The following is a 24076-nucleotide window of genomic DNA, read 5'->3' on the forward strand; positions in this document are numbered from 1 at the left end:
TGTGCTGTGTACACATGTACGGCCGTCGGCACCTTTAACACGAACACTTTGATGCGTGGCCAGGGCTAGTTTGATTGATACTAGCCTCGAAGTGCTGGGCACTTTTACCGAGACAATACCTCGGTAGGCTTGGATAGTATGTCGGCATGCATGGTTAGCATCTTGGCAAGAGAACCCGAATGTACGTGGTGTCAGCTTCGATCAAACTGCTGCAGGACACGTGGCGAAGCATTCGTGTTAAACGTGCTGACTGGCTGTACGTAAGTTTCTTCAATAAAGACACTCGGAAGTTAGCGCCAGTACCGTCACTCCCTCCGCGTGTTGCTTCCCGCTACAATAATTTTCAAGAGGGAAATTCCTTAGGTCCACACCCCACCATCGCCGGGCAAGCGTGCCGATCAAAGTTACAGGTGCGCGCTCGCGCTGCGCATAGCACGCCACACACACACTCGCTCAATCGTACCCGCCACCGAGCGCAGTCAGCGCTCTCCGCACCCGCTCCCCACGCTACCCTGGGAGCTTCATGAAAGCCAGCAGGGATATCAGTCGCATAGTGATTTGCGTCCCATTTCAAAGGAGTTTCTCTCATGAATTGTATTCTTAGATGGAACTGCTAGTTTTTCTTCGCGGGTCATAAATAAACTTGCTCAAGAAAACATCTTGCTAAGCTATACCATCAATAAACTCACACGACCACTGTACTGGCATATATCGCCGCTTCCGTGAGACTCGTCATTCGGAGTCTTTCGTGGTCGGCAGCGCTGAGGTATGCCTTATGCAGATACGGAATCAATTTCGACAGGAAGATCACATCTGTCTTCAGTATGCGACCCAGAAAAATGAAACCGAATGGTTTGCTCTGTTTTTCAAAGAGGGCGCTTCTTGCAGCGTGGCGTAGTGTAAGAAATTAAAAAAAAAAACAGCAGCGTGCAGTAGTGTAGAGTAGGTGACGGAGATTAGCGAAGTTATTGGATTCGAATTCTGTGGACATACGCTTTTTTTTCACGAATTTCCTCTTTCTTTAAATTCAACTAATGTTTTTAGAGTATACTGCAATGGCGGTTACGTCGAGTCCCAAACTCCATGTTCAGACGAGGCGCTAGATGTTGTCGCTATTCTATGCTTCAACGCTGCCTCTTTTGTTGTTTCAGAAACCAAAAGTAGACAATTTCCAGAACTTTGTTTACTTAACACTGAAAAAGTTTTTATTAACTGGTACTTAAGCGTGATCTGTGGAGATTACGCTCAAAGGCTTGAAATTACGAGACAATAATATATCGCTGTGCGTCGCCAGCCAGATTCTAAGCGTGTCTTGACTCAATCTGCCTAATACGAAGATTACGACTGGTTCATGCTACGTCGGCGCGGTAGTTCTAGGCATTAGGAGCTTCAGCTGAGTAGCAGAAATTTCGAACTATTTTTTACTCTGCCTTCAAGAAAATAGTATTTTCTATGGCTAACTCTGCACTACTCCCCCTCGGAGTAAAAGAACTCCGGCGAGAGTAAGAATTGCTCTGATCTTGCAGTGCTCACTTCCACATATAAATTAATGACAATACACGGTGTTTTACGTACCAGAACTGCGATATGATATTTTATAAGGCACGTCATGGTGCAGAGCTCAGGCGCTTTTGACCAACTGGTGTTTTAGGGACAAGGATTTTCGGTGGGGACATGTCTCCCGTTAACGCCGTAGCCGCTATAGTTCTCATTGCTCCCGCTAAAGGCGCAACCGTGCTCTCTCCGGTGATTTCAAAAGCACTGACTAGAAGGCATGCCTCTGCTCAAGGCGCCGCACTGTTGGCACTTGCTTTCGTTATGAACACCAATGAAAGACGAGGTGGTGGTGAAGTAGAGGGCTCGCCAAAGCGGTTGCAGCGCGGGCTCACCGTCAAGACTCTGCAGTGAGAGCTCGCGAAACGGAAGGTACACGGGCTCGTCGAGAAGCAGACCCGAAGCTGAGGGCCCGTAAGGCCGGAGCAAGACTTTAGCCCCGGCAGCAGGCCCAAGCCACCACCGATCCAGAGGCGGCCAAGGCCCGCGCAGCCGAAGCGAAACAGGCGCAAAGAGACGCGGACCCGGAGCTTAGAGCCCGCGATGTCAAAGTAAGACAGAAACTCGGAGACAAGCAGGTTCGTGTTTCTGTGTCACGTCCTTGTATGATGACTGAGAGGCAAAATGTACGGATTATTCACGGTTTATCAAATTTCCACCGGAGCTTCACCCACTCATCATGATTTACTTCATGGATATACATGTATTTTTTGAAGCGCAGTGACATCGCACACTTCACGGGTATGTAGCAGTTCGCTACCATGGAAATTCAATCGACTAGGCCGGCATTTAAGCCGCAACATGAGTCGGCAGCCAAGCAGCGTAACGATTGTAATGCGCTCCAGAACCTAGCTAGTTTCACCATTGCTTGGTTAGTAGTATTAACAGTATTTTACACAACCTTATCCGCTATATACCCTCATTAGAACAGCTGCATTTGTACCGTCTACGATTGGTCAGGTTAATCTTACAGCCAAGAAATTGGCCTGCTTCACGGCAGTCTCACCTTTGAATCATGACCCGCCATTGTGGTCCAGTGGTTACGATGGTCGGCTGCTGAGCCGCAGGTAGCGGGATCGACTCTAGGTGGCGGTGGCCACAGTTTGGATGGCGAACTAAATGCTTGAGGCCCGTGTGCTTACAAGTTAGGCGCACATCAAAAGAACGCCGGGCGATCGAAATTTTCGGACACCTCCACTACAGCGTCTCTCATTATCATATGGGTGTTTTAGGATGTAAAACTCTAATAATTAAAGTTATTGTCTCATATTCGTGGTTTTCGAACGTTTTAGCCCTGATAATATTATTAATAATAATAATGTGCAGTTTGTATTATATTTCTTTGCATTTTCAGTTGTTACACTGCTGCGAGTTCTCCTGCTTTTACCTAAAGCACATTTCACGTTAGCCATCTCGTTTTGTGAGAACAATTGGTGAAGCCTGTTCTATTTGGTTGTGGGTTTTATCTTTTACCTTATATTCGCAGGCATTACGGCAGTCTACTACGGCCCGTCCATCGGCGCAATTACGACGTTTAAGCACGGTGTCTCGGGCAATGTGTTCGCCGCCACTGAGATGAGCATCATTATATCGGACCTGACATACGACGGTACAGGACCAGGTAGGCACCCGCTCCTTTGTACTGGGCGAAAATGTGGGCACGCCTCCCATCAAGAGGCCCGTCGAAAAAAAATTGCCACGTATCTTAGTGTTGCGTTGCAAAGGACATCGAAAGATTTCTGTCTGGGGGTGCTGCATGAGACATGGCGCCATCTGGCAATACGGTGAAGAAGCTAAAGTTTATTTAGAGCGCGTAGCCACTGGTAACTGGCAGCAGCAGGTCTTTTCGTGAAAGCACCTGAATTCTTTTGAGAAGCGCAGGAAACGCCTGCCTTTTTCGTTCATTGCGTCGCCGATTGTCAGCGCAGCGTAATTGGAACTTCCGTATCTAAAATTACGCGTCTATGCATTTTAGATGCAGTGCATAAGTCTTACGTCTTTGTGCGGCATCTCAAATATGCTTAATATTTTCCTGTTGAATGAAAATGTTCACAAGTGTAAAAGAAGGCAACAGACCATGATAAGATGGCTCAGATGGCTCATAAGTTTAAAAGACTCCAACAGTTACGTTGGGGTTGACCTCATGTGTTTCCTTGCCGCTGGTGTTGGCCAACAGATCAAGAGTTTAGCGTTAAAGTATCCCAAGAAAGATAAAGAACCACGCAATCTTGCGACGTAGCAAACTACTACCACCGGAAGATACCACATATAAAATCACCGCTGCTGGGTCTCGCATATTAACTGTGGTTTCGCGCTTTGGTTTAAATGTAAGCCCGTTAATTTGGTTTTATTGCGATAGCAGTCAGTCCTGTAGCTTCGTCTGAACTGTCTGTTACATTAAGAAGGCTAACCTATTGCCTCTTTCCCCTTGGTTATGTTGGGGTTAAGCTTGTGGTGTTTCATTACTGCTGCTGTAAAAGATTAACACTTGGTGCTCAAACCGTCTACCCTGCGGTAATATTTTTACGGGGAGAACTTGTTCTGTTAGAGCTAATCTAGCAAACACTATACAGACCGCACAGGGTTGCAGGCCAACAGGGCAACTCGAGAGTCCAACCAAGAACAGCGTTTTCGTGTTGCTCCACTGAATGTCATCTCAGCGCCTGTGTCGTGGTGCATAGCTTCTTACCCATGACAATATATCCATGCAACGCAGGTAGTTTTTAAATAAACAAACATGGGCGCTCGATGTGCATTTTGCCGTCGGTGGCTCCCCAGCCATCATGTTCGGTATAAAGTTGAGACCAACGACATCACAGTGTGCATCACGTGTTCCATACGTGAGTGAACGCGTGCTCGAGCTGCCGGTGGTTTCGACTGAAGCAGATATCATAGGCTCGTTAACACTAAACGCGTACTGGCAAAGCGGAAAAGCGATCGAGTTTTTTGTACCGGCGACTGCGCGCACAACTTCAGACCGCACATCTCCTTTGGGTAGCCGCGCGGCAGAGGAGGCGGGCCATCTCACACTTTTGCGCACGTGTCGCTATGGCGTAGCTATGCTTCTCCCAAAGATACACCAGCGACACCACTGTGTAGCATTCTCACTGGTTGTGACAAAGTGGCGAGCTTCGACGGGTTGGATGGATGAAAAACTTTTATTGGGGTCCTGAAGGATTCCACCCCCGTTTTATAGGGGTAGGATCGCGGGTGGCAAAAAAAACAGAAATGCTACTGCATTTCTGTCAAAAATAATGCGGTGTCTTGATTTCTCTGTCATGTCGCTGTTTGAACGCCCTGTCTTTATAACATTGCTATACCTGCAAACTACCTTGGATATCTGTTATTGTGCGCATTCATGCATCTAGTTATACCCTTGTTAGACAGGCAGGTTAACCGGGGTTACGACCAACCGTGGTTCACCGCGTTGAACAGCAGTTACCACCAACAAAGGTTCGCCGATGTTTTCACAGCGTTCAAGGCGGCCAACGCCACCTTGCATGCAACACACTGACGTACTTATCAGCAGAGAATCAACGGTTGTTCGCCAGTATGTCACTTATTTTTTACGAAATGTTCTACATAAGTACGACTGGTGCACCGTTGAAAGGGAACTGCATGCACGGATGTTTAGATTTTTCTATCTTACAGACGCATAGCAGGTTTGACTTGCATATGTTGTATACTAGTTGTTGACAGTTCTGACTCTTCTTGATAGACCAGTGACGTGCAGAACAATTGTTCCCTTATCCACTTTGCTGTTAGAGGGTCCACAATCTTGCTGGTGCTCTTTCGAGTGTGCCCTTGATAGTGGACAATACTGTACATTTATTCGAATATATGCATCTCTGGGGTAAACCGCTCTACGTCAGGCGGCAATTCGGTGTTCAACTCGGCTTTTATTTACACATACACCTTATCACCACATAGGGATTTGCCGATAACGCAAACGACTTCCCCATAGCCTAGTCAGGCGTTTCGTAATTCATGACGTCCAGTTCGTTCGTTTTTCACGCGTGCTCGCCGGCATCCACCCGTCATTTACGGACGCCGCCATTTCATCGGCCTTGCCTGCCAGATTATTGGCGGTCACTTGTAAAGCCTTTGAAATTTGTAGCAAACGCCAAAAATAGCCGATCTCAAAGGCCATGTACAAAGACCCTTACTCCTACGTATGCAGCGCCGCCATAGATGACCGGCGTTTCACGCTCATCGGGCAGGCAAGGGAAATCTAGGAGGCTATGTCATCGCTTATAACCGCCATGTCGGGGTCGCCAAACTCGGTTTCCTACAACCGCGCTTGGCGGTCAAAACACGGTGTTGCGCACGATGTAACATAGGTAGGTAGGTAATCAACTTTATTGATTCACGAAGGAATCATTTGAAGGGGGGTGTGGTTGGGGAAGTGGAATCAGGATGACGACGAGCCCTCGGACCGCTCTAGGTGGCCGGACACTGCTGTGCTTCGGCGACCCTTCTGGCCCAGCTCACTGTCCGGAGCTGTAAACCCGGTTGCGAGCTGCGCAGAGCAGCCTCCCATCGCTCCTGGTGTTCTGACCCTTGCCACAGAGGCTTGGGTTTGTGTGGACAATTCAGAAATATGTGCTGGAAGTCGGCTCTGGTGCTAGGACATAAGTTGCAATGAGGCGAGGTTTCACCATGTGTAAAAAGAGAGAGAAGAAAAGGAGTCGTTACTGTGGCCGTTTGAAGTCTGCGCCTCAAAGCCTGGTCACTTCTGGAGAGAGATTTATGTGACGATATAGGCGATCCGCGGTTTCACATAATCACGGGTACGTTAACAGCCCTTTAGGCTGCCTTTGTAAAGAAATTACACATACGAGCCGAGTTGAACGCCGAACTTCCACCTCACGTAGCGCAATTCACTCCGAAGATGCATATATTTGCTAAATGCACAGTATGGTCCACTGTTAAAGGGGACACCTAATTGAACATCCATATTGCTGGCCCTCGCCTTTTATGTGCAACAAGGACCCTTGTTACACGGCAGCCTAAACTGTAGTTAGCGTCCGTGGTTATGTGTAACCGTGGTTCGCGTACGTTAACCACCAAACCTGGGTTGCCAAGCTCGGTCCCGTACAACCGTGTATAGAGGTATAACCGCTGTTTCGCGTGCCGTGTAACAGAAATGGAACTGCGGTTAAACACAGCCACAGTTACGTTAACTGTGGTTTAGGCTGCCTGTGTAACGAGGGTTTCACATAATCAAACCGCGGTTACACACGTAACTGTGGTTTAGGCTACACATCTGAGCAAGGTATTAGACATGTGGGGAGAGGTGGTGGAGGGTAATCGGAAAACGACTAATACAGCACACGATGGGCGGGTGTTTATCTCTTCCTGTGGTCCCATGAAGGACTGTTCACGGATTGAGTAACGCAAGTTCCGAGCTCAGCCTGCAGCTGACAAGACACTAAGCTGAGCACGTGTGGTATGCTACAGATGACTTCCGTCGCGGACTATTCACATTGTGCTGTATCACTTGCACGCAGGGGGAAGGTTCATGGCCGACAAGACAGATAAACTCACCGACTCGGGCGACCTGATTCCCGACGAACATGGAAAGTACGTATGTGGTGGAATAGTTTGGGCCCGTAAAAGCATTCATTTTCGCGTTTTTTTTTTCTGCCTCAAGACGTTCTTTGGGTGTCCCAGAAATAGTTTTTTGAAAGCATACAAGCTTCTAGGCTGCAAGCGTGCGCACGAGGGGTAGCCAGTGGACCCACCCCAATTTGATTCACCTGAAAGATAGGGAAGGGGGCACAAAGTGTGTCACATTTACTAAATATGAGGAATGGGCTACGACAAACCTTCACCCCCTCCCCCTGAAGGGGAATTTTGCACACATGTATCGATACAATTGCAGTGTATCATTCCCGTCAGAGCTTGAATGAAATCACCGCGTATCGAGAAAACTATCGGACACTAAAGGTTACCCTCCTGCTAAACCTTGCTCTGCTTCGACTTCGTCGATTGAAGTAAGCACAACATTCGGTGGTCCTCCGCGGACACCATTCGGCACATCCTCTTTATAGCATACGGTTTCTTTCTATGCACGCCTGCTTCCTCTCCTGCTTCTCAAATTTTTAGAGCAGGGTCTGAAACGCCAGCCCCGCGGGCTTTTCATTTGCGGCTTGTGGTCCGTGCATTATCATCTTCGTCCTGTATGGTTTTCAATTCTTTTTTTAGAAAGTATGGTTGAGGGGGTTCCACCGTGGTGCTCTAGAGGCTACTTTCGTCGACTGCTAACCTGAAGGTCATGGGATCAATTCCCTGCTGCAGCGATTGCATTTTCGATGGAAACAAAGATGTGTAAGGCCCGTGTAAACAGATTCAGATGCAGCAGGCTAAGATTTCCGGAACCCGTCACTACGGCGTTTTTCATAATCGTATCACGGTTCTGGGACGTTAAACTTTAGATAATAATTAATATTTGTTTTCATGGGGATTTCCATGCTGCCTTCATGATTTAATAATAATAATAATAATAATAATAATAATAATAATAATAATAATAATAATAATAATAATAATAATAATAATAATAATAATAATAATAATAATAATAATAATAAATAATAATAATAATAATAATAATAATAATAATAATAATAATAATGAATAGAGTTTACGGTGTCAGAACCACTACAACATCTCTTATGAGAGGTAGTGTAGTGGAGGGTTCCGGATTTTCGGCCACATGGGGTTCTTTAACATGCGCCAAATCTGAGCTCACGAGCCTACACCATTTTCGCCTCAATCCAATATGCAGCCGCTGTAGCCGAAATTCCATCCCACGACCTGCGGGTCAGCAGCCGAGTACCTTAGCCACTAGATTGTTGCAATGGGGCCCCACATTGTGTTGAAACATGCCCTTCAAACAAAAACTGTATTTTAGAATCGGCGTCCAGGTCATTACGGTAGGTATTCACACGTTGCAATGCTGTACGCCAAATTTTCAGAAATTAGCTGTATATCAGATATGACAAACAAAAAGATTTTCTTGCAAAAGGTAACCTTAGCTGACAATTACGACAACCTAACCTCTGCCACTCCCCACCTCCCACTTTTATCTTTGCTTGCTTTCCTGGCCCGGCCCTTGCGGGGCTAAATTGCGTTGCTGCATGCGGCTCGCCGGCGAGTTTGACAACCCTGTTTAGAAGTATCGGAGAATTAAGCAGAGCGTGTGAATTCATTCTTATTTCGAAGGGTTTAAGGTCCCTGAACCACGATATGAGGTACGCCGTAGCTGAAGATCCTGGGAAATTTGACCAGCTGGTTTTGTTCCGAGATAACCTAAAAAAAAGGCCATGGGAATTGCTGTCCCAAATTTTGTTCTGTTTTTTTTAATAAACCAAGTCCTAGCACTATATTTCTGTTTCGTAAACTAAAGCTAACGAAGTAGTATATCAAAATGAAATGGACATTAATAATGTACTCATTAAGAGTGAAAATTTTTAATTGAATACTTGCTGCCATGGCAACAATAAAAAGTTGGGAAAAAGATCAATATTTGAGAAAAGACACTACAATACAAACAAAATTCAAAGGTGTACAAAACATGCCTAATCCCCTTATTTCTGGTTTTGAAAAGTTTGGTACACATATCTGCAACACCTTTTGTATGTGTTTCAAAGCAAATGCAGTGGTCATTCACCAAGCGTTTGTGTCGCTGAAACAAACAGTTCTGCGCGCATCAGTAAAACACCATCGCTTTTGACATTTGCCGCAAAGAAAGTGTTTTCAGCTCGGTTTACTTCTGCCCATTACAGAGCTCTTAATTCTTACACCTGTCTACTTTTTCTGGCCCCTGGCCCACGTGAATAGAGGAGCATTGTGGGCTGCCATGGGGTCATTAAGACGAATAAGCTCATGAATATTCTATTCTCTAAACGCTCGTTGAAACTCTGTCAAATAAATTTAAAACGAAGTGATTAAGCAGCCAGTCTGTTTAGCTACTCGCTAGAAAAAACGAATGCGAAACTGCGCTCACCCACGAGTACTGCCTGGTCCTGGGTCGATCCTCGTCCTTTACTGCTCTCCGAAATAAAATTCGAGCTGTCGAATTCAACCTCGGATTCCTCGCTGCTCGGCTTATCAAAAAACAAAAACACGGCATATCCACGGAGTGAATGATGAAGAGTGGGGCGAAACAACCGTTGGTCTGTCTGTCTGCCTGCCTGCCTGCCTGCCTGCCTGCCTGCCTGCCTGCCTGCATGTATGTATGTATGTATGTATGTATGTATGTATGTATGTATGTATGTATGTATGTATGTATGTATGTATGTATGTATGTATGTATGTATGTATGTATGTATGTATGTATGTATGTATGTATGTATGTATGTATGTATGTATGTATGTATGTATGTATGTATGTATGTATGTATGTATGTATGTATGTATGTATGTATGTATGTATGTATGTATGTATGTCTGCCTGCCTGCATGCATGTATGTATGTATTTGTGTACATACAGACATGCATACATACAGCTTTTTTGGAGAAGCTTTATTTCTCAACACATGCATCCTGGCGTAATATACCATCATTGCCATCGTGGAATCCCTCCGAAACTTTGCAGATGGTGGCGCAAGATTTTCTTTTAGCTACTATAGCGAGAAACTCTGTGGTTGCTGGTACGCTGACACATGTGTGTTATCTCTCTTTTTCGCTGTAACCTGGTTTCACTTGCGAAAGCACACAGTATTGTTCATCGCAAGCAGTGCACAAGTGTATCGTGAATTTCTGCTGTGTTTTCTATTGTTATAGTTCGATTCTGGCAGTAAATCTACAACGCTCCATGACATATGCATAAGAGATGGTGCGTCTTACACTAGAGTGAATTTTTGACGAGACCGCAGGCGTTTATAGCGAGTGTAGAGGACTTATGCTGACGTCACTGAAATCCTTTATGTTGGGTTACCAACATGGTGGGACATAATGACTCTGATGTCACATTCGCGTCACTGCATGCATCACATGCGGGCTCTACGTGGTAGCTGGGACAAAAATACATCAGCGAAGTCGTGGTAGACATGAAACACTTTAGTGTTAAAATGTCCTTTGACATGTGTCACAGCAGCCTCGTTGTCACACTGACGCAGGTCAACAGCCACATGAATATGCCACACTGACGTCATCAGTGCGATGCCTAAATACCAGTCCATTAGCAAACTTACGTCTGTGTCGTCAAATATTACTTATCAATATTGTTTTGTCGGGTAAACGTTGAACGAAAGTTCATTTTTTTCAGGTTTGGGTGCACGTTAAAGAACCCCAGGTAGTTGAAAGTTCCGGAGCTCTCCGCTTTGGCGTCTCTCATAATCATATGGTGGTTTTGGCACGTTAAACCCCACATATTAATCAAAACTCAATCTTTTACGATTCGGCTGCTTGCATCTTTCACCGTTCAAACCACGTGACTGAGTGTAACCATTCGCAATGTGTACTCTTACAGGACCGAAAAACTGAAAAAATACACCGGTGAAACAGTACACCTGACTTTGACCAAGAAGGTCACCGAGTACAAGTCCTTCGGCATTTATTGCACAGTGGCAAAGGTAAGCACTGCAGATACGGAGTCGTGCCGTGGTTCACTTTTTTGTGGGCAAATGAGTCGCGAACTGGAGTGAACGTAAGCACAAACACTCTGAAGTCATCGCGCTATGAGTACTGCCATGGCTTCCGAAATGGCGGGTGCGCGACGCGGCGCGCCCGCCTTCTCGGAGGCCATGGAACTGCTAACAGTATATGGTGTGTATAAAAAGCTCACCGTTAGACATCTCTATTGCGTACGTTCTGTGGACAAGTCGTTTGGCGACACACTTTGCGGAGCGAGGCGCGTATAGGGTTGACTGCCAACGACGCAACTATTAAAGACGATAGTCTTTCTAGGGGACCTTGGACGCTAAAAAAATGGCAGCATATCCATGGAGTGAATGACGGAAAGTGGGGCGAAGAATCCGTCCGTTCATTCGTTCTTGCTTCCGTCCGTCCATGCGTCCTTCTGTGTGACCGTCCATGCGTCCATCTGGCCGTCCACGCGTGCGTCTGTCCGTGCGTCTGTCCCTGCGTTCGTCCATGCATCCGCCCCTGCGTCCGTTCATGCGTCCATCCATGCATCTGTCTGTGTGTCTGTTCGTCCATCTATTCAACACTCAAAGTACCACCATCTCGCATCTTTTCATCATATATTACCCATATAGAAGCACCGCCGTCCAGTGGACATTCCAAGGACTAAACGAGACGTGGCACACGCACACTTTCTTACGGCTTGCGCTTCGGGTCTACTTCCCACCTTTAACCACCTCGAGTTCAAGGTATATACTAGTTCACTGTATTCATGGCACTGCAGCCCAACGCTCGCTAAACCTTTCTAAAACTAAGGAGGTTACACCCAGCGAATATAATGTAGCAACCCTTTCTTGTCCGATGGTGCTCAATGTACATGCCAATGGCTGCTAATGGGGATCGCAGCGTGCGCGTTGACTAAAAGCCGAATGCTCCTGTCTCTCATTCCCCATTAGCAGCCATTGGCATGTACATTGAACACTATCATTTATTTTTCAACAACGCACAGAAGAAATCTCTCACCGGCACCACCTTGAAAGTCAAAATGTTATACTTGTTACACACTACAACGGCTATGAGGGACAAACAGGTGCCGCTATAAGGAGTCTCGTTCCTAAAATTTGGTCTCTCTATCTGTACATTTGTATGTTTTTCCAACCTTAACGGCACCCTAAATGACCCCGTAGTGACCAGCCAATACCTTAAACGACTGACCCCATCCGCAGCGCCCACCAATATTGCTCAAGGTTCAGAGTTCATACTTGTGCGATTGAAAAAGCAATTATTGCGCATGTCTGAGGCACCATAGCAACACGTCAATATTTTAGGGGCGAAGCGCCTTAGGGCGTGGGCTGTGCGTCCCCTGTAGCCTGTATGTAGCCACCTCTAGTTTAGTTCTTGCAGTGTTCACTAGATGGCGGTACCGTCCCCTGTATGTAGCCACCTCTAGTTTAGTTCTTGCAGTGTTCACTAGATGGCGGTACCGTCTCCTGTATGTAGCCACCTCTCGTTTAGTACTTGTAGTGTTTACTAGATGGTGGTACTTGTAGCTGATGATGAAAAGATGCAAGATGTTATAAACTAGAAAGCGGTACTTGTAGTTGATGAAAGACGCGAGATCTTATAAAATAGGAATGATGTCACATATGGCGCGTGTCATTGGTTGAAGGCAATCGTTCCATTTAGTGCGGCGACATACGCTAGGGGGAGCGTTGTAATAAAATCCATTCGCTGTTGGCGCGCGCTCGGAGTCGCCGGAGCCCCGCCGCGGTGGTCTAGTGGCTAAGGTACTCGGCTGCTGACCCGCAGGTTGCGGGTTCGATTCCCGGCTGCGGCGGCTGCATTTCCGATGGAGGCGGAAATGTTGTAGGCCCGTGTGCTCAGATTTGGGCGCACGTTAATGAACCCCAGGTGGTCGAAATTTCCGGAGCCCTCCACTACGGCGTCTCTCATAATCATATGGTGGTTTTGGGACGTTAAACCCCACAAATCAATCAATCAATCGGAGTCGCCGGATGGATAAGGCTGCACAGCGGAGAGAGCGCAAGGCGGCAGCAGCGCGCGCTCGCAGACAGAATCCCGATGTGCGAGCGCGCGAGGCAATGGACATCGCAAGCCATCCATCGTCTAAGAACAAATAAAAGTGGATTTGTGTATATACAGACACAGCGTTTCTCACGTCTTTACATGATGATCGACTGGGCGAATTACACGGAAGATTCACAGTTTACCGATGAATCCCTCCGGAGCTTCGCCCATTCATCATCATTCACCCCGTGAATATGCCGTTATTTTTTTACGTATATCTTTCACTGGACAAGACATATATAAGCAATTATAGGGACCGTAGCGTTTATCATGCTGCACTGACCAGGCATCGCTTGCACGAAAGGCAAGTGTTTCCAACGCTTTGCTAAGACGACATGGTGGTGGCACCAACCCGTCGACTTGCGTTCTGCACCTTATCACCTCCGAGATGGGCGCGCACGCCGCGCGCGCGCTTCGTTTTCCAAGATAACTGCCAGATGGTGCTCATGTCTCACGTGTGACGTGACGACTTCGCTGCACACTCGAGGCACTCTAACGCAGCGCCTCCAGAATACCATTCACCTATTTTCTTGCGCAGAACATCAAATAAACGTTTTGTTCACTCTCTCCAGACGCAATTTTAAATGCGAAGTATTTCTTAGCGAACTTCGGGTACTTTGAGCGTATCTATCTATCTATCTATCTATCTATCTATCTATCTATCTATCTATCTATCTAGCCACATACGACTTTTAGCTCTCCTGGCCGTTTCAATAATGGTATCGATACCAAACTAGGTATGGCATAAGATGACTGTATGAGGAACATATTTGACTTGTCATAACATGACTATCAAGACATGTATCTCATGAATGTCATAATTTACATTTCATGGTCCTGCGGCTCTTTAGTGGTTTCGTTCACAAGGCATGTTGCAAAACTGGCATGGTATGACATGATTGGATGGTGAACACGAGCGACAGACCTTAACATAAAAATTATGACATGCATGTAATGTAACTACATGACTACATGCTACGCTTATGTTGCGCTCGCGGCCATTTCGCTAGATTTACATATACCAAACTTGGTAATATGGTACGTGAATAAATGAAGAAGGTATGTGACTGGTGCAAACATGATAATCATGAGATTCGTGTCATGTAACAACATGACTACATGCCACGCTCATGATTCATTGGTGGCCGTACCGCTAGCTTCAGTTATACCAATTTTCGTAATACCGGAATGAAGGAGGACGAAGGTATGATACTGGTGCAAACATGATAAACATGAGACCCGTGTCATGTAACAACATGACTACAAGCTACCCTCATGATACGCTCGCGGTCGTTTCACTAGCTTCACATGTACCAAACTTGGTATTATGTGACGCGAATGGACGACATATGTAAATGACACATCCAAACATGATAATCACGACACGCGTGTTATGTAACAACATGACTACATGCCACACTCATGATGTGCTCACGGCCGTTTCGCTAGCTTCACATATGCCAAATTCCGTATTACGTGACGTCAATGGATGACGAAGGTATGTGACTGGTGAAAAAATGATAATCATGAGATGCCTGAGAGAGAGAGAGAGAGAGAGAGAGAGAAAACTTTATTTGCGCATAACACGGAGCATTCCAAATGGTCGGGCCCCTATTCCAGGGCTCCGCTGGCCCTAGCCATCATCTCTACTCGTTAGACCAGCCAGCGCTCATCAACAATGGCCGAGCTGGACAGCTGCGCCTCCCATTGTTCCTCTGTGTTGTTCATGTTGTGGTGTTCTTCATTGTGATGCGTACACTCCCACGTGATGTGAAACATAGTTGGTGTGGCCCCACACCACGGACATATATCTTTGTATGCTGTGGGGTAGAATACATGCAGCCTGTGTAAGTTCGTGTATGTGTTTTTTTGGATTCTGCATAATGCCACCGATTCCATTGCTGTGAGTTTCTTATGCGGTGCTGGATACACTTTTCTATTGTCCCTGTAATACTGAAGAATTTACCAAAGTTAGGGTCTCGGGGCGTTGGATCCTTTATTGCAGTGTGCAAGGAAGCTCGGTAATTTGTGAAGCCTCGAGCCGCCTCATCCGCAAACTGGTTCCCGGTGACGCCCTCGTGCCCTGGCGCACAGATAATGGTTTGGGTGTATTCATTTGGGAAGTCCTTATGAGCTTTGGTTAGAATTTGGAAGGCCTTCATACATATTCTACCTTTTTCGTAATTTCTACATGCAGCCTTCCAATCTGTTATCATTGTCATTGGGGCTTTTCGCTCCCTGCCCTCCTTGATTGCCAGCGCGATCGCTATCTCCTCCACTTTTGTGATAGAGGCTTGGGCTATGGAGGCACAACTTGTGACGTTTCCTTTTCGGTCTGTGACCACGGCCACCATGTTCTTTGCATTTGCCTGATATGATGCAGCGTCAGTAAATCTCGTCGTATTCAAATATTTTGTCTCTTTATCTATGTAAGCGGCTCTTGCTTTACATCTTCCAGCATGTAAAACTGGGTCCATGTTCTTCGGTAGGGGGCATATTTTGTACCAGGCTCTGACTGAGCACGGACAATTCCTTAGCTCTTCCATGTGCCTGTACTTGTTTTCCGAGGCCGATCCTCTGAAGAAGTTTTCTGCCGGTTGGCGTCTGTAGCAGGCGGTTAATCTGGGTGGTTACTTGTGCCTCAGCCAACTCATCAAATTTATTGTGAAGTCCGAGCGCTAATAGCTTCGCAGTTGAAGTGCTTTGTGGTAGTCGCAGAGCCGCTTTATACGCCATCTTTATTATTTTGTCTGCTTTTTCTTTCTCCTCTCTATTCATGTTGTGGTAGGGTAGCGAGTATGTTAGCCTGCTGATGACTAAGCTCTTTACCAAACGAAGCACGTCTCGTTCTTTCAGTCCAGTACGATTGTTCGTTATTCGAACTATCATACGAACAATTGGTAAGCTGTTCGTTTAAGCATATTCAGTGTGTGGAGACGTCGCTGATTGGACTGTAACCACATCCCTAAGATTCTAACGGTTGTTTTCTCTAGAATAATATTGCCGTCTAGCTTGACCTCAAGGCGGATGCTCGGGTCTGTCCTTTGTTTTTTACTTTTAGAGAACCGAATGGGTTTCGATTTGTCTGCTGAGAACTGAAGTCCCCTTTTTTTAGTGTAATCTTCGATGGTTTTAGCTGCCAGTTGAATCCTCTCTTCTTTTTCTGCCAAGCTACCCTTGGTTGTCCCTATTGTGATGTCATCCGCATAGAAAGAGTGTCGGATGTCGGGAATACCTTCCAGTTTTTTGGCTAGACCAATCATGGCTATGTTGAAAAGCGTAGGCGAGATCACAGCGCCTTGTGGTGTGCCTTTGCTCGGTGGGTGGAAGACATTGGATTCGTCTTCTCCTAACCTGATAACAGCGGTTCTTTTAGTAAGGAAGTTATGTACATATTTGTACGTCCTTTGACCGCAGTTTGTCGCTGCTAGCCCATCTAATATGGCCTTATGGCTTACGTTGTCGAAAGCGCCTTTAATTATGTTGATGGCCGTGACATTGTTTTTTCTGCTTTTGAAACATTTGTTAGTACTTCTTCCTTTAAAAGCAGAAGGATGTCCTGTGTCGAAGGGTTTGAGCGGAAACCAAACATGGTGTTTGGCAACAAGTTATTTTGTTCAAGGTGCCGTTGAAGTCTGGTATTTATTAATCTCTCAAACACTTTGCCTAAGCACGAGGTAAGAGAGATTGGCCTGAGGTTTTCTATTGCCAATTTCTTTCCTGGTTTGGGTATCATAATTATTACAGCATGCTTTCAGTGCCATTCACCCAGTGTTTCTTAATGAAGTTTAGAAGCGCTGTTATGGCTTCGTCATTCATGTTGCGAATCATGGCATTGGTGATTTGATCCGCCCCAAGCGCTGCGTTGCGTTTCATGCTGACGATTGCCGCTCTGACCTCGGCATGCGTGAAAGGTGCATCCAATTCCGAGTTTGGGAGCCCAGTGTATTTAGCCTGGTAAGAGGCTGTGAAGGCTCGGGCGCCGAAACACTTAATATAGATGTCTTGAAGGAGGTCATCTCGTGTGCCTGGATATGCGTGCAATAATATTTCTAGAGATTTTTGTCCTTCACGTTTAGTTTTCAGAGGGTCAATCATGGCTCTTAGGATATTCCATGTCTTTGCTGTTCCTAGGGTTCCATTCAGTGAATCGCAAAATTGTTCCCAGTTGGCTTTCGCGATTTGATTAGCGTACGGTTCGGCTTGCTGCGTTATTTCTTCAATTTTCGCTTTGAGTTTCTTATTTCGCTTTTGCCTTTTCCATCTATTAGTGAGGTTTCTTCTTGCTTCCCACTGGTGGAGAAGGTGAGCGTCTACTTCAGGGGTATCATCTGTTTTGGCGACGGTTTCGGTGTACATTTGCTTCTCATTTCGAATTACTTTGCACCACTCGTCCAAGTCGTCTATGGCGGTCACGTGCGCTTTTAGCGCTTTTCTATATGCGTGCGAGTCTGTAATTTTCGCTGTGCCGATGTGTTTGCGGATTCGGCTTGTGTGGATTGTGGTGCTTAGTATGTAATGATCACTGCCCAGGTTTTCAAGGGTGTTGTACCAGTCCACGCTGTGGCAGTTTTGTACTATCGTCAAGTCCGGACTTGTGTCCATGGATACGCTGTTGGCTATCCTCGTTGGTATTGCAGGGTCAGTTAACAGAGTCATTTCCAATTTCTCTACTCGTCTTGCGATATTCTTGCCTTTGGTGTCTTGCATTTTATATCCCCAGCTTGCATGCCTGGCATTAAAGTCCCCAACTATGATTAATGGATTCCCTTTCGCCAGTTTTGCTGTCTCTTGAAAGAGCTTGTCAAACGTTGCTCTCTTTTGTCTTGGGGGACTATAGATATTAAGTATGAAGGCGCTCTTTCCATGGCTCCCTTTGTAGGTTATTTCTGTAATGATATGCGGGATATCCGCCTCTTTAATTGGTTGATGACATATTGCTGTAATTGAGTTATCGACTAATGTAGCAACTTTCCATTCTGCATCCCCGGTACTATAAGTTTCCTAGCCCCGTAATTTTGATTGTGTTCTGGCTTCCTGGACTGCTATGACAGCAGGTGGCTTTTGTTGCGACGCCACCAGCTGCAACAGTTGCCCTCTTTTCCGCCGGAAACCACGGCAGTTCCCCTGCCATATTTCGCACTTTTCTGACCGCTGCGTTTGATGATTAGCCATTATGCGTCTCCTGGTTCATGACCAACAATCCGGGCCTGTTGTACATTTTTTCCGCTCTTTCTCTGATGTTGATGCCTGTGGCATGCTTTCGCAAAGCTTTTGTGAGTTCGACGTGTTGTGCCTGGATTTTCGTGTCCATAATCTCGAGTTTTCTATCTACATTTATCATTACTTGCTCTATAACTGTCGGTATAACTTCCTTTAATGTTTCTTTCAGCATCGAAAACGTAATCATTGAGTCACCTCCTGCATTCGGTTGCGTCTGCAGTTTCTGGCCACTCTGGGCGGGTATAGAGTTTTGTTGCGGGTGCTGCGTTTGTTGCTTTTTAGTTCCCTATTTTCGCGTTCTAGGTCACCTATTCTCACTCGCGTTATCTCTAACTCACGTTCTAAGCGCGTGAGTTGTGGTGTTTGGTGTGAGTGTATGGAGGATTTTGCTGCCCAGCTCACTTGGTTCTTCGCTTCCTTTTTCTGTGCCTTCTTGCCCTTGTGCTGTTGTTGCTTTGCTTGGGCCTGCTTGTGGCCACCATTCCTGGAGTTGGAGCAGTCTCGAGAGCCGGACCTGGATCGGGAGGTAGATCGAGATCTGGATCGGGAACTGGAACGGGCCCCGCCTGGCGGTGCAGAAACCTCGCGGTCCGTGCTGAACCAGCGTCTCTTGAGTATGCCAGCGGCTTTTGGTGTGCTGTGTTGGTGCGACAGCAGCGTCCGGCCCTTTTGAGGGACGCGTTTGAGTTTTTTGGTGCACTCCGATGCCGCCGTGGGATGGCGCCCGCCGCACAGGGCTCATTCCGGATCTCAAGTGTGGTCCTCAGGTGGGTCTCTTAGGCGACCGTTGCTGCACACCTTTGTCATTGGTGTGGGACAAACATCCGTCCTATGTCCCTGGCTCTTGCAGAGTTTACAGTACTGCCGTGTGGGTTGATAAGGCACGCACGGCATTTCGCCACCATAATAATACACGAAGCGCGGCAGTATTGGTCCATCGAACGTGATCACTGCAGTTTGTGACTGTCCGAGCATGCGGGCTTGAACAATTGTCACTCCTTGAGTGCACACTCGGAGAGGGCTCAGGAGTTCAGCATCTGGCGTTTCGCGTTCTAATCCGTGTACCACTCCTTTCAGGTATCCTCCAGCAGGAGTGGATATGTAGGTTTTTACGGGATAGTTCGTGCCATTGAGCTCCAGTGTCTTTATCTTCAAGATCTTTTCTGCTACATCTTCGTTCGGAGTTCTTGCAATAATTATGTTTGATCCGTTGCGAAGGTGAAGCAGAAGTTTGTGGCTGTTACAGGCCTCCGGGTCACCGCTCGCATGTTCTATCGCTCGCGCAACCGGGTATGCTTTCAGTTCCTTCACAACTAACCCGGGTCAAGGCCGCATGATAATCTTCATATCGTTTTTGGGCAGTGGCGCCGCACGCGTTCGTCGTCGGCCCCTATCAGATGCTCTTCCGCGTCGCTCTTCTGCAAGCGTTCTAGCGCCGGAGCTGTTGCTCTCAGTTTCGCCTCGAGCAACGCTGTCATCACTCGCTGCGCGTTCTTGTTTCCTGGCGCGTTTTCGCTGTCGCAATGACATTGCTACTTGCCACTGACCATTCTTGGCTTCGTCGTCCCGTTCCTCCGCAGAGTCTTTTTCCTTGTTCTCGGCGTCGCTAGTAGATTCCCCTTATAGCACCTCGTCAGGTGAAAGGAAATCTTCGTTGGCGTCCACCGCAGAGCTCACTTGGGTTTCGATGTCTTGGTCATCCATGTCCATAAGTGCCTGGGCTAGTTCCGGGTCGTTGTCCGTTGGGGTTCGGGCAGGTGCAGCGCGACGCGTGGGCCGAGATCTGGCTGCCAGGACTCCGCACGTGATGCCAAATTTAGTATATGTGGAGCTAGCGAAGCGGTCGCGAGAACGCTATGAGCGTGGTATGTTCTATATTATTTCATGACACGCGTCTCATGGTTATAATGTTTGCACCAGTCATATACCTTCGTCATCCATTGGCGTCACGTAACATCAAATTCGGTATGTGTGGAGCTAGCGAAACGGCCTTGAGTGCATTATGAAGGGCTCAATATACTCCAACGTAACGGTCACAGCGACGCTACGTTAGCAAAACGCGAGCACTATATAGTCTGACGCCTAGCGCGACAGGCGTGACCAGCGCCCGAGGGCGCGGCCCGATGGCAACCGGCTCCAAATGCGACATGCTGCATTTGGCGCCAATGCGTTACCTAGACAGCACTGCGTCTGCCTTTTTTTGAGATGGAGGGACGCCGCACGCTCTGAAACGCGCATGCGTCAAAGCAACGCAGCTCGTGTCTGCGCATATATGGCAGGACCGGTGCCTGGCGTGGCAACGCCAGCGTGACGCGAAGAAAGTAACGCCGGCGCGCACGTGCGCCGGGTCACGTCGACGTATATTGGCGCCTGGACTGTGGCATGTATTCATGTTTTCACACGACACGCATTTCCCGATTATCATATTTGCTCCACTAACATACCTTTGTCATCCATTGTCGTCACGTAATACCAAATTTGGCATATGTGAAGCTAGCTAAATGGCCGCGAGTGCATCATGAGTGTGGCATGTAGTCGTGTTGCCAAATTGTTGCCACGACATGATACGCATGTCGTGATTATCATGTTTGGATGTGTCATTTACCTATGCCGTCCGTTCGCGTCACCCAATACCAAATTTGGTATACGTGAAGCTAGCGAAACGACCGCCAGCGCATCATAAACGTAGCATGCAGTCATGTTGTTACATGACACAAATCTCAGGTTTATCATGTTTGCACCAGTCTCATACCTTCGTCATCCATTCACGTCCCGTAATACCAAATTTTGTGTATGTGACGCTAGCGAAATGGCCGAGAGCGCATCATGAGCGTGGCATATAGTCATGATGTTAGATGACACACATGTCATGATTTTCATGTTAGGGTCTGTCGCTTGTGTTCGCCATGCAATCATGTCATGCCATACCAGTTTTGCAACATGTCATCTGAACCACGGCAAGAGCAGCAACACCATGAAATGTCTATCATGACATTCATGACATACGTGTCATGATTTTCATGTTATGACTAGACAAATATGCTCGTCATATAGTATTGTTATGCTATACCAGGTTTGGTATCGATACATTATCCAAACGGCGAGGAGAGCTAAAGTCGTATGTGGCTAGATAGATAGATAGATAGATAGATAGATAGATAGATAGATAGATAGATAGATAGATAGATAGATAGATAGATAGATAGATAGATAGATAGATAGATAGACAGACAGACAGACAGACAGACAGATAGATAGATAGATAGATAGATAGATAGATAGATAGATAGATAGATAGATAGATAGATAGATAGATAGATAGATAGATAGATAGATAGATAGATACGCTCAAAGTCGCCGAAGTTCGCTAAGTAAGCCTTCGCAATTTATAAGTAACCCGGGGAAACAAAAACTCCCAAGCATTTGCCCGAGGGTGAACATGGTTAAGTGCGAATGCACGGGGTGATGCTATAAGGGGTATGTATTAATTCGCACTATTATATTTATTAATCACACTATGGTGCCTTCATGGTGCAATGGTTCCTGGGAATCACAATTTGATCACACGGGGGAGTTTACGTTAACTCACTGGCGAATGCCAACGGATTTTAACTTTACTCCCCCTCATAGCATCACCCCGTGCATTCGCACTTAACCAGAAGGCGGGCGCGCGAAAGAGAGGGGTGCGCGCGCAGCTGCAGCGAGCGAGGAGAGCGGAGGAGTGAGCGAAGGGGGGAGGGGGGACGCGCGCAGCGGCGTTAAAGATAAAAGGCGCGTTACTGACACCGATATCAGCGTCGCGTCCGTGGCTTATTCGGTAGAACGTCGCGCTGCGGCCCGCCAAGTCCTCTTTCTTTTGAAGATAGAGAGAAGACTGCGGACGCCGCCGACGGTGGTGGATGGTTTGGGGTCACTTATAAAGTGTATTCACACTTAAAAAGGTTGTGCGCATTGATTGAAGGTTGGACAGGAGGAGCGGCAGCCCCCCTTGTCACGTAAGAGGGGTGAGCACATTGTTTGCCTCATACATTGACTACAATTATATGGAGTGAAGCGCTCCAACAAACCTTCTCTTTCCCGCACTCCTGAAGAGAACTCTGCACACGCTTAAGCCAGTGATGTTGTGACGCTTGCAAAACAAGCTGAGATGGTACGCGTCAAAATTATTGTTTATAGAGAGAGAGGTAAACTTTATTGATACCCGGCCGATTTCTGGACGGTGCTGCCGCCTAGGAGCTAACGCAGAGACCATGTCTCCAGACAGCTTCCTTGGCCTGCTGGATCGCCCAGTGTTGCTTGTCCAGGCCTGAACTGAGCAGCGCAGTCCGCCAACGCGCCCGAAGGTCTTCATTGGAGGCCGCCACACCAGAATTTCTTATTAATTCTGGGAATTCACATAGGATACAGTCGAGAGGGCTCTGGTGGTACAGTAGTGGCAGAGATTGGATCTATAGACGTCGGGATATATGTAATGAATGATTACAGTGTTCGTGTATGTGTGTGCTTGTAGCTGCCGCCATTGAACGGACCGGGTCTGATTTAGCTTAGGTAGAAGTGGGGGTACCTTTGCAGTCGATAGTGTTGAGTTATGTCACAAAGTATAGTGAGCCGATCTTCCCATTCCCACACCGGCACATAAAAGTCCGTTTAGGTGGCCACCTCGACTAACGCGACTCGGAACGTGAGACCTCGAGCCACGTTGTGCGCCACTTAATTCGGGCTGTCCTCCGGGTTACTTAGTGGTGTGTGGGCAGGGAACCAAAAGATCTGCACGTATTAGTCCGCCTCGTGAACTTTGCCTGTATTGCAGGCGTCAAGGCACCCAATTTTTGGTCATAATCTGTGCTGTGTGGGTTGACCCTAAGACGTTCATACACAAGCTGGCGAAATTTCGGCGCATTCGGTCGGGCCGGTAATTTCTAATTGAATATTTTTATAAACGAGCGAGTGGCCTAGTGCACGGGCAACACAGGCACGCTCGCTAGCCATGACGTAACGAACCGATTGCGCCGCGAGCTTCTGCATGGTGTCCAGTACGGAGGGCGATCGTGTTTAGTGGTCAGCTGCGCTTGCAGTCGAGTTGTTTGAGCGTTATTCAACGTACCACCGGAACTAAATCACTTGCAGCGGTTGAAGTAATGCTACCGCGTCGCACATGCTTCGCTGTGAGCGTACAGGAGAGTACTGTGTCATTCTTCAAGTTTTCTAAAGAGCCCGCCAATCGCAAGGCTTACAAGATAAACGTGCGCATGAAAGACCGGTGCGCAGGCAACGCATCTGTTTTGTGCTCAGCGCACTTCACGCAGACAGCTACAATGATGACCAGCGTCTTCTCGGCGAGTTCGGTATACCAGTGAAAAAGCCGAGCCTGTGGTCAGACGCTGTGTCGACCGTGTGCTCGCGAATGCAGCGTCTCCTAATCGTTAACTTCACTTGCCGACCTGGCACGCTCGAAATAAAGCTACTTACCATCGCGGAAGGCCGTGTGCAACGTTTGCCGCAACACCGAGGTCGTTGGTATCTGGGTTCGCCTCGTCTTCGATGCTTTCTTCGTCGCTCGAGCTGGTGGCGATGGGGTCAAAACCAAAACGCGCAGCGTACACGACGTCGACGCCGCTT

General features: G+C 47.2%; 1 protein-coding gene across 1 annotated transcript in view; it reads left to right on the top strand.

The window, feature by feature from the left end:
• LOC142764906 (protein Skeletor, isoforms B/C-like) overlaps positions 1 to 24076 on the top strand; it is a 56428-nt gene that overhangs the window by 1356 nt on the left and 30996 nt on the right. Inside the window, exons 2-4 of the mRNA XM_075865446.1 lie at positions 3041 to 3175; positions 7065 to 7137; positions 11034 to 11136. Of these exons, the coding sequence (XP_075721561.1) occupies positions 3041 to 3175; positions 7065 to 7137; positions 11034 to 11136 (311 nt within the window). The remainder of the gene's footprint in view (positions 1 to 3040; positions 3176 to 7064; positions 7138 to 11033; positions 11137 to 24076) is intronic.

The sequence above is a fragment of the Rhipicephalus microplus genome, chromosome 6 (genome assembly GCF_043290135.1).
Source record: "Rhipicephalus microplus isolate Deutch F79 chromosome 6, USDA_Rmic, whole genome shotgun sequence".
Classification (NCBI taxonomy): domain Eukaryota; kingdom Metazoa; phylum Arthropoda; class Arachnida; order Ixodida; family Ixodidae; genus Rhipicephalus; species Rhipicephalus microplus.